Source organism: Schistosoma haematobium, chromosome 6, assembly GCF_000699445.3.
Source record: "Schistosoma haematobium chromosome 6, whole genome shotgun sequence".
In the NCBI taxonomy this organism is placed as follows: Eukaryota; Metazoa; Platyhelminthes; class Trematoda; order Strigeidida; family Schistosomatidae; genus Schistosoma; species Schistosoma haematobium.
In genome coordinates this window covers 16,669,880-16,686,459 of record NC_067201.1, presented here as the reverse complement: position 1 = coordinate 16,686,459, position 16,580 = coordinate 16,669,880, and the positions used below count along the sequence as shown (strand labels likewise).

General features: G+C 34.6%; 1 protein-coding gene across 4 annotated transcripts in view; it reads right to left on the bottom strand.

Annotated features, from left to right (window-relative positions):
- MS3_00008647 (uncharacterized protein) overlaps positions 1-16,070 on the bottom strand; it is a gene marked incomplete at its 5' end in the record, with an annotated part of 37,639 nt that extends 21,569 nt beyond the window's left edge. For 2 of the 4 annotated variants that reach the window (XM_051216987.1, XM_012943316.3), the window contains 3 exons: positions 1,059-1,226; positions 10,270-10,595; positions 15,989-16,070. Coding sequence is in view for 3 of the 4 variants with exons in the window: in XM_012943316.3 (XP_012798770.2) it covers positions 1,059-1,226; positions 10,270-10,554 (453 nt within the window). Of the gene's footprint in view, positions 1-867; positions 1,227-10,269; positions 10,702-15,988 lie in introns of those variants that run through there. The other 2 variants (XM_051216988.1, XM_051216989.1) reach the window with 2 other exon arrangements.
- Between the last annotated feature and the right edge of the window lie 510 nt (positions 16,071-16,580).

Below are 16,580 nucleotides of genomic sequence, written 5' to 3'. Positions count from 1 at the left end.
AGCCCAGCTCTGTAAGTTTGATCAAATAAACCAAAGTGTAATAATTTATTTTCCACTAAACTTTCATTAGGAAATACAAGTAAAATTGTTTACAGTCCACGTTCATAAGTATTGATGCTAGAAATCATGTATTTTATGAATCCACACTTACTATATTCGTCACGATTTCATTTAAACATAATAAGTAGGTTTATATAGTGAAGTCTTCGATGAGAATAACTAATATACAACACGGTAACGAAAAACTAAAACTGTTGATACTAATACCGAAGAGTTCTAAAAAAATAAACAAATGAAATACAATGATGATGTGTGACAAAGTGTCATTATTTTACAATAACTATTCAGGTACATCCAGCTGACAAGTCCCATATAGGACAAGACGTGCGTCCTGAATTCCACAGTTAGCCACCGTCAATCTCCAAAATCTTTATGATTTAATGGCAATATCGAAGCAATCCACACAGGACTGCCATATATACCACAAAAGACTGAGGGATTACAATCCTAAGACGAAGCGAATTATGAAAGGTCACTGATTAATTTGTTTATTTTATTCTCGATTCGTCATTTACTTTGTGATAAGTAATTCATAGATTCATTCATAAATGAATGTTCTAATTCTTTAGTACATTTTCAATTAATCAGTCAGTGATTTTATCTCATATGTTCATCACAATCTGATGTTAGTTTATCAACCTTTAATACTGTACATTCATTATATAATGGTTTAGAAAGTTTACATGAATTTTATAGAAAAAAAGTTTGATTTAGAAGCAAAAGTCCAGAATCATTCAAACAAGAGCTTATCGATCGTTTAAAAAAACAAACTGATCAATGTATTAGTAGTCTAATAGATAAATTTACCTGTTCAACTAAATGGATATTTAAAGTAGATCTCTTTTAGAATATCAATATGGAAGTATAAGTGTATTTATAACTGACGAGTTACGAACAGGATGAAGGTTGTTCCTTGAATTTCACCACCAGTCGATATGTAAAACGAATTATTTAAAACAAATCAAATTGTAAAGTATGTTTCACTTTTATTTATCTACCTGAAAAGCATTCGATTTATTACCAGGCGCCATTTGTGTAAATTTTATAACATCATCAGCAGTTCTTGCGTCAGACCACACAATAGCTGGAGCTAATGGTTCACCTGTTTCACTATTCCATGCAATTGTTGTTTCACGTTGATTTGTAATCCCAACACCAATAATATCCTGAAAATTGAGGATAGAAACGATTTGTTGCCTTATAAATTGTTTTATAAAGTTTCTCCGTGTTGTAATTTATTGATTTAAATACGTAGGAAGAGATTTATAAATAACTCTTTGAAATATAATTAACCAAACATTCTAGAAATTATTTTTCTGTAATACAAAAGTGGCCTGAAATTTTTGTAACGAAAATGTTGATCTGTCTCGAAACTAGAATAACCTATATGGGCTCGACATAGGGCTAGCCGCTACAACCGTACAATGACTGTGTTCTATTTTTCTTTGAAAATAATAATACAGATTTAATATACCCGAGCTCCCAATTTCGGGGAAAATTTGACCCGTTTTGGGGAAGCCGCTATAGTAAACTTTGGGGAAAAGGCACCGAAACCCCAAATTTTCCCCAGCTCCGGAGAAATCCTCCAATATTTCCCCAAAATTCCCCTTTAACCTTGGTGAAGGTCAATTGACTTTGCGGATTTCCTCAAACTTGGGAGACTGGGATGTCATCATAATATAGCTGAAACTATTCTTTTGATATATTTTATTTCCATTCATTTGTTAAATAATATATTTAAATGTCAATATCCATTCTTTCTTAATTTATTCCAAAGTGTATCTCATCAAATCTAATGTGTACGTTGTTTTATAATGTTTATCAGACTATATAGTAACGTATAATAAAACAAAATACATTTATTAAAGTGAATCAATTAATTTCCACTAATTGTTAGAGAGAATTTATGTACCATATTATTATCATTTTGCTAAAAGACGACACATTAACATTGAATAAAGAACCTATAAATATTAGTGAATGATGAACATATATAAATAATACCAAGTAGGTGAAAATATATAACCAATAAAATATGATTATTTGTTTCTATGAATTGAGTTTTTACTATTCTTTTGTAAAAAACAAAACGTTATGATAGATTTTATAGGCAGTAACAACTGTTGAATATAAGCATCATAGTAATTACTATGAAAAACATCACCTATAGTGTATAATAATAAGTATTATTATTGTTATTATTTGACTAGCTCAGTTAGTTAATTTCTTGACAAACTACGGAAGCTATTATTGGGGACATTATTTCACTTAATTCAAAGCTTGTAAAACAGTAATATTTATTTTTGTCCCTAGTCTATTCTACACATCATGAGCTTTCGTTTGATGTATGATTCACTGCCACATCCCTTGTTGCTCCAAAGCCATTGTAATTTAGACGTATTATTTTGTATTCTATTTTCTACACTAATCCCCAGCTTTGGACATAACTGTATTTTTTAAATTATTGTACGTTGTGATCGAGTTAGTCATCTTATTTATTCATGTATCTTTTTACACCGGGAACCAGATCGGAATTGAGAATAAATCGAGTAGTGTTCCAGTTGTTTTGTCTTCTCTCACTCCCATGCTTGTCGGCCAATCAGAGTGATAGAATAGTTTTCTTCTTTCCACCCCACTTCGAACTCACGCGTACTAGCCTCAAGGTTAAGCCGGTCAGCCTATCGCGTCAATGTCTTAATCTAGATTAGACAAGTTGCCCTCAGCACCAAAAGTGGGTAGACAGATCACGGACGTAACATTTACTATTCAAAATCCACAAATCTACTACTAGACCAATTCATTAGAAAATCAGAAATTATAAAAATTTGATTAAAGATAACATCTTAAGGATATAATTATTATTGCTTAGTATTTTATAATATACCTGTTCAAATGTACGGAGAAATCATTTTAATAGCTTTGATTTCACTAATATTTACACTTCCTAATATATGGGTCAATGAAGACTGTTGAGTTTCGTAGCATTTATGTCCCGGATTAACTTCGATGAAACTACAAAATTCAATGACTTCCACAACCTCTTAAACTAAAGATTTATCTGTTGCTTACTAATAACTAACTTTGGAAAGTAACCTAAGAAATTCTAGTGAAAGCCCGTAACCAGTGGAGTTTAACGATTTCAATTGTTTGGCAAGTTTGGGAAGTTGGTTTGCGATGAAAAAAGTACAGAAATCTAAACTTTTGTTGACTTACATATGCATTATGTGTGTACAATTTTGTGTGATTTTTTAATGGCTCAACAATCTATCTCAAATATGTGTTTCCAACTTTGAGTACAATTTTGATCTTTATGGGCCAGTTTACTGTCAAATGGTCTAAATCGAATAGATCTCTTATTTTCTGTATATTAACTACTGAGTACATGCGAATTCCCTACAGGGTATTCAGATAAACTGAGATTGCTGTAACTTGTTTAACAATTTATCACCAGATAAAATAATTAAAATATTACACTATAAAATATTTCTACGTTAAATTTATGTCGTAAACGTATGCATACATATATATAGATAGCTCCTAGTAACCGTTAAGAGATAAGCGATTTCTTAAAATACAAGCCAGAAATGAAGCGCCAGTTCCTACTTTGGCTTCAAATCAGTCTATTTTAAGGGTTGATAGTATTACTCGACCGAAGATACATAAGTAGACTGTAAGTGTTTGAAAGCTACAACCCAAATATTGAAGAATGAATACATAAATCACCAAGCACTCACTCCACAAAAAATCAATGAAAATCATTGTAGAACAGAAATCTCCAGATTATGTACACAGTAAGTTGCTTTAAGATTTATACTGACCAACACTAACGCAAGGTTAATTTCTTAACGTTCAAATCAGTAATCGTGGCTCTTGTGTCAGCCAAATCGATAGTTAGGAAGCTACACAGCAATGGTATTAAATGTTGGACTCGCTACATCATATATTGGAAACAAGTATGTAGTTTTGAAGAGGAATTTATTTTCGATGGTTTCATGATAAAGAGAATGGGAATAGACTCCACTCTCCTTCTCAATTTCGACCATACACACCTGGCAACCAACCAAAATGAAGCGGGAAATATTATCTGGACTATCATAATCAATGATGGACGCCGTGTTTCGTTCACGATCATTTTTGCTCGATTACATCAATATAGTTTACCATTTTTAGAATATTAAAGAGTTCTATAAGCTTTCGTTTATCAACATCACACAAACACAAAATACAGATTATAGTACTAGATATCTGAAACGCATCAGTCAATTTCGGCCAGTCAGTCAGTCATACCCAATGTATGGCTAATTAGCCGATAAAAAAATGTATAATACATATAGGTACACGCAGAAATGAAATTTATTACAGAAATAAAACATATGGTTAGATAAAACGGCACAATCAATCAGTTTTTTGAACTAATAAATTACCACAATATCGATTTTTCTCTGTAGACTTTTTATAAATTTTGTTCAGAGAATATGAGAAAAAGGAGTATAAGAAAGCAGGGTAGTTATTCCTTAATGAACTAAATTACATACTTTTAATAAGTAAGTTCAGTGCATTCTATCATAGTCCCAATTGTGAGCTTTCATTTGACTTACTAAGCGATTATTCAGTGTTATGGTGAGTTTGCCTTATATATCTGACAAATCACAATTCATATTGTTATAATCTGGTATTTATACTGTATAATCACGTGATTTATGTGTCAAATAATAATAAAACATAATTGTAACCACACATTTTATTTTCTACTGTTCATGAAAGTGGAAATCTGGATGAACTGCCGATCGTACTTCAAAAAATGGAACAAGCGTAATTAGTAAATTTATTCTTTGTCCTATAGGAATCATAATAACATATGATTGAAATTTCTGATTTAAAAGTCTAAAAATAACATCCTATTTCATTAACATAAATAAGGCACCCAATAATAAGACATTTTCATCATGTAATTTTTTAAGCATCCACTAGTATTATCCTGTATTCATTATAGAGAGAATATATTAATTAATAACCATTATCTATCGCGTGTTTAGTCATCGCTATTTTATATCTCAGACCAACATTGAACACCTGGTTTTCAATGTTGTTCTAACTTAGAACGGTTCATGATTTCGAATAAATTTTTTACGTGGTGAATATATTGATGGTTTGAGGATGTCGACAGAAAAACAAAGTTTCCAGTTTTTACTTTGCATAATTACTTACTAAGTCTGTTACCCCTCATGGATGAGCATAGGCAGCTCACCAGTATTCTCCATACGTCCAACCGTTACAGCTACCTTGAAGTGATGGTCGGAATTCCTTTTCGTGATGAACCAATTGAACTATACTATCTGGAACAACCGCTCCTCAAGGTCCTACCATGCCAGACAGGTCGGTTGAAGAACGGTAAGACTAAAAGCAGCAAACCCATGGTCCGACGGCGAAGTCGTACTGCTGACTGTACGGAGATGTAACAGCACTTAGATATTTCACTCGGACAACCAGTATGACAGCAATGCTACCTTGCTACAAAGAGATAGTGAGGTTAACAAAGTTCGACACTAAAAATGCACACCTCACCTTATCCCACGAATTTCCGTATCCGGCGGTTAGGTCCCAACAAGTACGGAGCTAACACGAAAATTACTCACCAAAAGGTCGTGTGTGACCGGCTTCAATTAGTTGTCCCTTAAACACTGCGGTCACGCTCTCTGGTCACTCAGTCCAGCTCTAACCCAATTTCCTTTCCAGGTGCCTCTGGGAGAACCTTCCCACGGTGTGGGTAACTGGGAAGTGATAACCGCCCTCATACTTCTAACAGCACTCACGACCACTGTATTCATAATCAACCTCCATCTTCAATTCCTGTTATTCCTCCTACATCGACTTCCAACTCTAAACTTCCTCTTTTGGCTTCCTCCTCAAGTGTCACCATAGCCAACGATTCTAGTGCTCAAAACACTTTCCCAGGTCTACTGAAACTTCGCTCCACACTACACATTGGAGTCTTCAACTTACGCATCCTATGTCAAATCGGTCTTCAGGCCTCCTTGGCTAAAACCCTCGAATCTCGTACCATCGATGTATGCTGTGTCTCCAGAATACGCAAACAGGATCCTAGTGTGGTTATTCACTTGACCTCACCTCAGCAAAACGGAGAGCCGACGAGATACACCCTCTGTATATCTTGCGACCCGATGGCTAGTTCTCGTGGACTGGCGGGTGTAGGCATAGCATTAAGTACGAGGGCAGAACAAGCACTATTAGAATGGATCCCCGTCAACAGTCGTCTATGTGCTGTTCATCTAAATGGCTCCTTAAGGACTAGGAAGGATATGGACACAAGTCGTTGACTTTTCGTCGTTTCTGCCTACGCCCCAACTGACCGCAGCCCGGATGAAATGAAAGATAACTTTTGCAGAAAGCTTTCTGAACTTCCTCATAAAGCTAAACACTCAGACATGGTACTCGTAGGGGGTGACTTTAATGTCCAGATAGGTAGCTTAAACAAATCAGAAAGACATTTAGGTGGGTATTTTAGTATTCTAGCTCAACGAAAAGATAATGGTGACCTCCTGTTAAAATTGCGCTCAGACAATCATTTATTTCTAACAAGCACTAACTTTAAGCATAAGGAGAGATATCGTCTAGCATGAAGACGCTGCATCAAATCAACGATGGACTCAAATAGACCATATTGCATCCGACAATGATAGTTTTACTTGACTCAATAGCAGTATTTGACTCAGTAGATCGAGAGGTCCTGTGGCAGTGTGTGCCATTGATAGGCGTACCTCAGAAGTACACAAACCTTGGTGGGACTCTTAAATCGAACACTACTAGTCGAGTCAGAGCTTACGGCGAACTGTCATCTGATTTCGCAACCTCAAGTAGTGTCCTGCAAGCCTGTCCACTATCTCCATTTTTGGTCAACTTCATCATAGACATAGTGATGAAAATAACGTTCTCGTTAATCGAATTTTTGGGCGTTGATCTGATATCAGGTGACCCACTTATTGAATTAGAATGCGCTGGTAACATAGTCCAGTTCGGTGAAGACGCTGATAAAATGCAGAGTCTTTTCGTAGCACTGAGCAACAATGCCAGGATGTTTGGGATGCGTTTCTTCACCTCTAAATGCAAGTTGTTGCTTCAGGACTGGCCTGCGTCAACACCTGAACTAAGGATAGGGAGTGAAGTAGTCGAACGCCTCAACAACTTCACTTATCTCGGAAGTCTGATAAACCCTCATGGGTTAGTGTCTGACGAAACCTCTGTACGGATTCAGAAAGCCTGTTTAACTCTTGCCAACTTATGTCATCTATGGAGGCGATATATCCGTCTATCAATTAAAGGACGAGTATACTACGCGGCAGTTCGTTCCGTTCTACTTTACGGCTGTGAAACATGGCCATCAAGAGTAGAAGATACTCGTAAGCTACTGGTATTTGACCACAGATGCCTTGGAAATATTGCTGGCATCTGCTGGGATCACCGGGTAAGTAATAGTGAGGTTAGACAGACACAGGGTATTAGGGAATGATGGTAAATCAGTTGATGAGGTTGTGAATCTTCATCGACTGAGATGGTTGGGTTACGTGTTATGTATACTCAACCACCGATTACCACGACGCGTAATGCTACCTGGTATTGGAGACAGATGCAAGAAAGCTAGGGACGGCCAAACCAAAACGTGGCATCAGTTCTTGAAGTCACTAACCTCTAGTCTGAGACATGTTGGTAGATGCAGACTACTTGATTAAGGTCCACGCGACTATCGTAACCAATGGTTGGAGACTCTGTTTGACATGGCTCGGGATCGATCACGATGGCGTAGGTGTATACACTATTTGCCTTCCCTTATACTGTGAGATAAAAATTACTTTATACCTTTCTTTCTACGAAGTATTTCTTTCTTCCTGTATTATACCGATATATGCAATCTTTCTGTTATATATTGCTACCATTGAAGTGACTACTCATACAAATTTGGTGTTTATCTTGCTCTAATGAGGTGTGGCGGATGCATATTATGTGCCTGGTCCTATATTGTAACCGACTGACTGGCTGACTGATTCTCTATCCACATCCGTCCTCAGCAAGTCTTTCCAGTTCTCTTCAGTTGCTAATCATCCTATTTATATCTGCTCCCAATTCTTGACGCAGTGTGTTCTTTTGCCTTCCTCTTTTTCGTTTACCTTCAGGATTGCAAGTTAGTACTTACCTTGTCATGCAGTTTGAGGATCACCTCAATGTGTGTCCTATCCACTTTCAGAGTCTTTTCGTAATTTTCTCTCCAGCTGGTTTGTTCTCTCCAAAAGAAGGCTGTTGCTGATGGTATCCGGCGAACGGATATTAAGTATCTTGCGTAGACAATTGTTCATAAAGATTTGTACCTTTTTGATGATGGTTGTAGTAGTTCTCCATGTTTCAGCTCCGTAGAGTAAAACAGTCTTGACATTCGTATCGAAGGTTCTGACTTTAATATTGGTTGGCAGTTGCTTTGAGCCCCATGTATTCTTCAACTTTAGGAATGTGGCCCTTGCTTTGTCAATACTCTCCTTTACGTCTACATTAGATCCTCGACGTTCATCGATGATGCTAATCAGATACGTGGAACTTTCCACCTCTTCCAGAGTTTCTCCACCAAGTGTAATTTGGCTGGCGTGCCCTGTGTTCCATTTAAGGATTTTGCCTTTTCCCTTGGGTATGTTGAGGTCTATTGATGCAGAGGCTACTGCTACACTGGTTGTTTTGGCCTGTATTTGTTCGTGTGTACGGGATAGAAGAGCTAGGTTATTTGCGAAGTTCAAATCGTCTAGTTGCATCCAACCTGTCTATTTTATTCCGTGTTTCTCGTCAGATGTGGAGGTTTTCATAATCTAGTCAACCACCAGAATAAAGAGAAAGGGTTAGAGTAGGCAGCCCTGCCTGACACCAATCATCACTTGGAACGCATCTGTCAGCTGTCCTCTATGCAGGACTTTACAGTGTAGTCCATAGCATGTGTTCCGTATGATGCTGACGATTTTCTCAAGTACTCTGACTTTGCACAATACATTACAATAATTCTGTATGATATATTCAGGTTCCATCAATTAACCGTATTCATAAGTATAGATTGTTAGATGAAAATGCCGACAAGAAAATGGAAAATATTATCAACTTTTCTATTTTTAAAGACTGACATCCTTTTGAAATATGTACTTTTCATAAAGAAAACTGTTTATTCGCTGCTAACAAGAAGGTAGAATAAACAATTTCTTCATTTCTTAATTAATTATAGGAATTTCCTTGATTATAATTTTTTACCCTTTACCAATAAAACGTGGAGCATATCCTTATTCTCGATTAAATCGAGAATAGCTTAAATCACGGACTGATATCAGCTGGATGATTTAAAAATATGAAGTACAGAGCGATCGCCACACAATAATCCAGGTCTCCTTTGCAAGTAAGATCATAACCCAAAAGTACAAACGCAAGACATTTAGTCATCTCGATAGCCTGGATTTATGTTAGACTACTGAGCTAGCATTTAGCGACCACTTTTTAGCTTTAGTAAGCTCCTTTAATTTGTGATCTCAATTCATTGAACTGTAGCTTTGTTGATTTTATAGATCAAGAAAAAGATACTAGGTAGGATTTCATGTAAAGTCAATGTTTTGTGCTAATAAGTTCCGAAACGATGAAACAGCTTTGGTTTTCAACGCTAATTCAGTTAATCCGGGTATGTAATTAAATTTATCGTCAGACGATAATAAAATCTAAGTTAATGAAATGAGATACATGTAGTTGACCGAAGTACTACAGTGCTTATAAAGTACAACACTTTATTATATTTCACCTCATTCTATGACTAGTTCATATATATACATTATTAGTGTTGTTACACAACAGTCATGCCAATCGTTCACAAACTAAGTTTAAGCTACAGTATTTAACAACAAGTATTTTGGTGTCTGGACAAGTATTAGTTTAACCTCAGATGACAAGCTGTTTTTAAATATAAGCATAGATTGTCACGAAAACAAAATAGAGATTTTATACAACGGAAACCTAAAATATAATACCTTTAAATGTTCATTAAAATCAAGTTTAATAATTGATTAACTCTATGTACTGCTAAGATACTAGAACTACATTGATGAATTTAGTTAAATATAATATATAGAATAGATTGAAGCATATTAACGAATTATATAAAATCTAACATACACTTACTTTAATACTTTTATCTACTGATTTTAATTGTTCCACACATTTATTTAAACATTCTAGAATTGTTGTATAAATCTGATTAGCATCCATTTCAATCCATCCAGGTGACGGATAACTTTGTGTTACACTTATTTGATGCATAGCTATTATACTTCCATTGTTGATTGAAAATATAATCACTCTTGAACTACTTGTACCTTGATCAATAGCAACTATAAATTTCTCATTTCCATTATTATCAACCTGCTTTTTATCTATATCAGTGAGAATATATTTATCAGTTGCCATTACGTAAAATCTGCAGATGATTTCACAAATAAATTCGACTTCTGTAAAAAAGTAATTTGACATTTAGACATTATAGTATTTATGAATAATGGAACGAATAAATAGGTAAAAGTGAGTAACATTTTACATAGGTAAATGTAATACAACAGATGTACTTTATAATATTATGAGGAACTCGACAAAAATTCTCAGGATTCTATTGGGTGTTTTTCAATGTGAAATAAAAAACAAAATATTTTAGAGCTTTAAAATTGTCTAAAAAAAGAATGTGTTTGACAAATAGGAAAGCAGTAGACAATGAATAATATATATACCTTGTTTTATTTTCATCTTATTTTGGTTTTATGCAAGAAAAACTCGTCTTTTAATTAGTGTTCTTTTCAATAATAATTTATACAGCTTCATAAAATATGTCTATATTTCAGTTTTTTAATGACCTATTGATCAGGAGATAACTGTATTTTTGTTTGAAAATTTAGATATATTGAAGGACAGTGGTTGCTTGCCTCTGACGGAACTCAAGTTAAAGCGAAGTAACAGTTTTACATTTATTTGTATCCACTATTTTCAGTTCCTTACGAAAAGATACATCATATTTCAAATGTAATTATTACTTACATATTTGAAAACATGAAGCATTTGAAACTGGCAAAATGTTTTGTGTATTTGACTCACTAATTCTTTTCCTTCGTTAAATTAGGCATGTAATATAAATGAATATTCTTCTGCATGAAGTAGTGACAAACATTGTTATTAGCAATACTACTACTGGTAGTCCTAATGACAATAATATTAGTTTGTTCCTCTGTATAACTACTTTTAAATAAACATCTCAGTTCAGCTCTCAGTTTCAGAAATATTTAATCTACTTATTTCGTCAACAGCATTTAGAAATTAATTAAGGTTGTAATTTAGAGTTTACCAGACCCATGGTTATATATGGTTAATAATAGTCCTCTTGCTGAATTTAGTTTTCAGTGATAACTACCTCTAAATTCTATAGAATTCTCCACAAAATTACTTAGTTCACTTTTTTAAAACGAGCTTTACTCATGAAACTTACGATTAAACGTAAGTATCAACCAGATTTAAGACAAACTTTTAAATTTTACTAAAGCGTTTATCTTTATTAATAAGCTAAGCAACAAAGAATCAATGTTTTTTTATAAATATAGAATCAGTCTGACTGATTATTGTAGAAAAAGTTTCAAATGCATAAGCAAACAAATGAGTGATGAGGGGCATAGGAGCTGAAGAGTGGAAATATGTAGAAAACCTAGCGAAATATGAAAGAAATACACCATACAACGAAGTCACTAACAAAAATATTGGCCAACCAAAAATTTATTAAATCTCAAATTCTGCCAATTAACATATTTCAATGAAACATGAACTTCAAATGTTTCTCTTGTTTTACATATCAACTATATCTTGGTAAATTTATATTTAAATTCTACTGAAATGTTAACATAATGTTTATAGAGCAGTATATGGGTAAATAGTTGGAAGTCCAGTTAAAAGAAAGTCTTAGTAGCAAAAAGGAGAATTCGTACATAACAGTTTATATGGTTTAGTTTTGAGATAAACAAGGTCATAAAATTTATTCGAAGCCGGATAACTGCCATTGCATTATTTTATCAAACAACGTTTACTAGACGAACTCCCAAGTTTTACAATATATGTTAGAACAGAAACCCTAACTATTAGACGGCTAAATAATATCAACAAGAAGCTCTGGATTTAGATTTTATGCACTTTGGCACTCACTAGTAAGCCATGTTTGGAGTATCGAGAGGACTGGTGAGGTGCTGTGGACCGAAAGCCGTTATACTTAGTTAAGAATACAAAAGATATAAAACGAAAATATGTAACAGTTTGATCGTGAAGAAATTAAGGAAATATGATTAAAATCACTCTATTAAAAGTCAAACGCAACAGCATTAATTAGCTAAATATTCATCGATTTTAATAAAAACTATCAAAGTAGGATTAAAATTAATTTTAGTAACTATATTTCCATCTATATAAAAATTTGAACACATAAATATCTAACCTACTATAAAATTTTAAGTTTATTTACTGAGAAAGTGTTTTTGAAAATACTATCCATCTATTTGCTAGGTAAATCGTGAGCATATAACATATATGGTTCTTTATCTGAAACGAGAGGAGCAGTTAAAAACTATGATAATAAGTAATCACATAGTTTTATCCTTCAGTTGTAATTAAACCTTTTGAATCCGGGGTGAACAAAGACAATAGTTCGATAAAATTGAATAATGTATCCTAAATGATTTTATTTTTATGATATTTGAATGCTTATAAAAGTAAATGTCGGAATTTAATTTCTCTATGCATAATTAACCAAACACACTGTCAAAGTATTTCTTCTATTTTAATTTTTGAATTCTTATTTGATGCTATAAACCGAATTATGGAAATAAACTTTGCAGTTAAATTTTCTATTGTTTGTACAGCAGGCAGATGGAGTGTCGGATGTACGATGGCAAACTTTTGGTAGTATTCACTCAGTCCTTCCTGTTGGTTTAGAACAGCTCAGAGAACATAACATGCCAGTTTGAAGGCCAAAAACGAGTAAAATACTCGTGACACACGTTTCCCTAACAAATTGAGAGAAATGGTGGTAGAACCTTGAATTGACCCATTCGGGAAAAGAAAGAGCAACTACAGGAGCTTACTAGAAAAGGAATCAGAAAGGTTGTCGCTTTTTTCCTCAATGAACAAACCTGAACTTGTATGTTTCTCACAATGAAGATTGAATAATATTACCATTACGACATTGTGACCGGGAATTGTTGTATTAAAATGAAGGAGCAGTAAGATGTTGCGAAAACTATTGGTGAATTCGAATTTGTGCTAAGCTACAGGCTAGAATATCGGCCACTAATTTACAAACAGTCGTTAAATCTGACCCCGAAGAACAAGTAATTGTGCTTATGAGCACTAAAATAACTTCATTTAAGCTGGATACTGTAACAATAGCACATAGAAAGCCTGGGCTAGTCACTGATATATGGGAAAGCGGATTAATGAAATTTAGACCATTCACAGACCCACATGATTATCTTGCTGAACCATTGCCTTTTCGTGACATATGAATATTTATGTGCTCGGTAGTTAGTCATCAGTACATGTGGGTTTCCATTAAGGAAGTTGACTGTAAATGTATTGCCGTTAACTGTGTTAATAGTGTAAGTTTTCATTGCTACATACGTTCGTGTGAATATATTTTTTAATTCCTGCTGATGGTATTATTTTAAACCATTTCATTACCTTTTATTTACTGTCTAGCCGACTAATCAGCAAATCGTACCTATCGACGCACCAAGCGGGAGGCAGGTTCTAATTGCGGCTGAACAGTGGATCGTAGGCAAAGAACGTTTTCTCCATCCTATGGACTTTGTGGATATGCACCTGCAAGACAGTGTTCAACCAGATGACAGTTGGCCAGTCCTGAAGTGCAAGGTCATCCACTACTGTGGTGAGTTACAAACATAAAAACGATCATTTCCTATAGATACTTTTCAGACTGAAAAGGATGTGTTAATTTCGTTCAACAACTTGGCTGGGTACCGTGTTAGCAGTTTTACGGACGAAAACATCTTGTCACTAAACGAAGAGAAACCGAAGAGTTCAGTACAGTAATCTTATTAATATTTCAAAGATGTACATTAAAACGGAAAAAAGGCTTTCTGTGCAATTCCATTGACACGGATGTGGGTGAGATGCAGGCTAGAAACAACCACGCTCAATATCCTAAATCTTGGTTGCTGGACACTTTTGTCTCACCAGTTACCAAGTAGGCGTGTTTTCTTCAAAGATGTTGATAAACTAGTTCGACACAGTTGGTTGCGTTGCCCTCAACCTCCGAGTCTAGGCGTGTAAGCAGTGCGTTAGCGACCGAATAAGTCACGTATCCGATTGAAGTAAATGCTTAAAATCGGATAAACATTATGCAGCTAATGACTTAGTCTGATGGGTGTGAAGATCTACAGAAATTTTATATCGGACTATCAAGTTTGCAGTTTACTTTATCATGTGAAGAGGAACTGCGAGAGTTAGACACATATCTTCAGCAAAAAGATATGAGGGATAAATTTGTAAGTCAACAAATAGCATGGGATTATTTATTCGCATCCCAGATGGCCATGCTGATGCGGTTAACGGATGACAATCTGATTACGTCCACGCGCTATATTTTGTCATGTCATGAAACCTGGAGTTGCCAGTCATTTTACATTACTCGGAACTTCATCAAAAAGAGCACCTTGGAAGTGCGGGTTTTACGGCAACATACGAAGTAAGGATTTTTTTTCTAACCATTAGGTGCATCAACATATCGGTTCTTGTTTTTATTCGTCAAAAAAGACAGCTTTCTAAACTGTATGATATCGCAACGCAAGAATATTTTCACGATGAGATAAAATACAGAAACGTCATCGACGAAAACAAGAACATACATGTGTTAATTTGAATTTATAACTATTCACTGCTGTTCTATAGGTAGTGTTCAGTATTAGCGAACATAACCGTAAGTTATACTTCAAGTCGACAGTTGTTTTTAACAAATTACAGCAGTTTGAATTTGTTGTAAATGTTCATGTTCATTAAATTTCAGAATTCACAAGAAGATTATTTCGGCTGGCAATACTAACATTGAAGTTTAAGAAAGACGTTGTAATTGAAATGTTCTTTTATGTTTAACTTAGTTATTGTTAAAGCGCTTTCTTACCATGTGGTGAATTTCTCACTGGCATTTGAAATTTCAGAACAAAGTATACGTTGCGTAAGCCTGTTTAATTTCATATGCACTTATAAATGACAATACATTCTTTACAAATAACCCATTATCCATGATTTATCTTCTGAATCTTTATAAATGACACCAGGACTAGGTACTTACGACAAAATACATAACGATCATTACTCGAGCATCTGTCCATTATGAATATCCCTATACAGTATGGTAATTTTTGCTTGTCAGTACATGTATTTAACCATGTACCACTCTTCTAACGTAGTCGATTGCGGTCGTCGTGTGGTTTGTTATGAAATTTGAAACGAATATATGGGATATTTAGCGTTGGACTATGAGGTGGACAATCAAATGTGTAGTAAAATTTTACGCCAGTAATTGGGCGAAAAATTTCAAACACAGCGACGAAACGAAATTCCGTATCAAGGACAGGAGAAGACATCCTAGCGCATTTCCCCATTATTTTCTAAACGAATAACATGGCACAAAAACCTCAAAATTTCTCCAGATCGAAGAAAATTTGCCAAACGTTTGTGGATTTCCTCAAGAAAGGCCGGACTGCTGAAAACAAAATATATATAATGTCGCTTGACAGTCAAAAAAATAGATGAAAAGTTGTGAAAAATACTCTGAGGATGTGAGCTAATGAAAACCAACCTTATCAGAAAGTTAAATTACTCAACAAAACCACCATTCAAAACAACCCGAAAACATATAAAAATGAAGATGTTGTTTAAAATTTCGCTTACAATATCCAATAATCTGATAACAAACTAGTGCAAACCGAAAAAATTTTCTACTTGAAAAGGAGACAAGAAAGGAATTAAAATAAGGAATTAAAAGAATTAGGTAGGTAAAATGGAAACAAATAAATTATTCTGCTAGATCTGCGTTTTTGTGTGACTCAAACTCTATTTGAATGCATCGACTAAAGGTAGTGGAAACTCGATTTGTCCACCTTTATACGCAAAATTCGAAGCATCAGCAGTAAATAATCGTACCTCCTCCGTTACATTCAGTATATATCACTCAGTCTGAAGTTTTCTATTATTTGCAACAAGCGTGTGGTGGTTTGTGTATGGTCTAGGGACAAGCTATAAACAAACCCGAAAAATTCCGGTCGATTACTGGCTGATTCAAAAATAAATATCCGAAGTATGTAATTCTTGGCAACCAGACAATAATAACAAAAAGCGGGGATATTTTAAATAATTACGAAGCTCTTGAAATTTCCTGCAATTAGTCATTT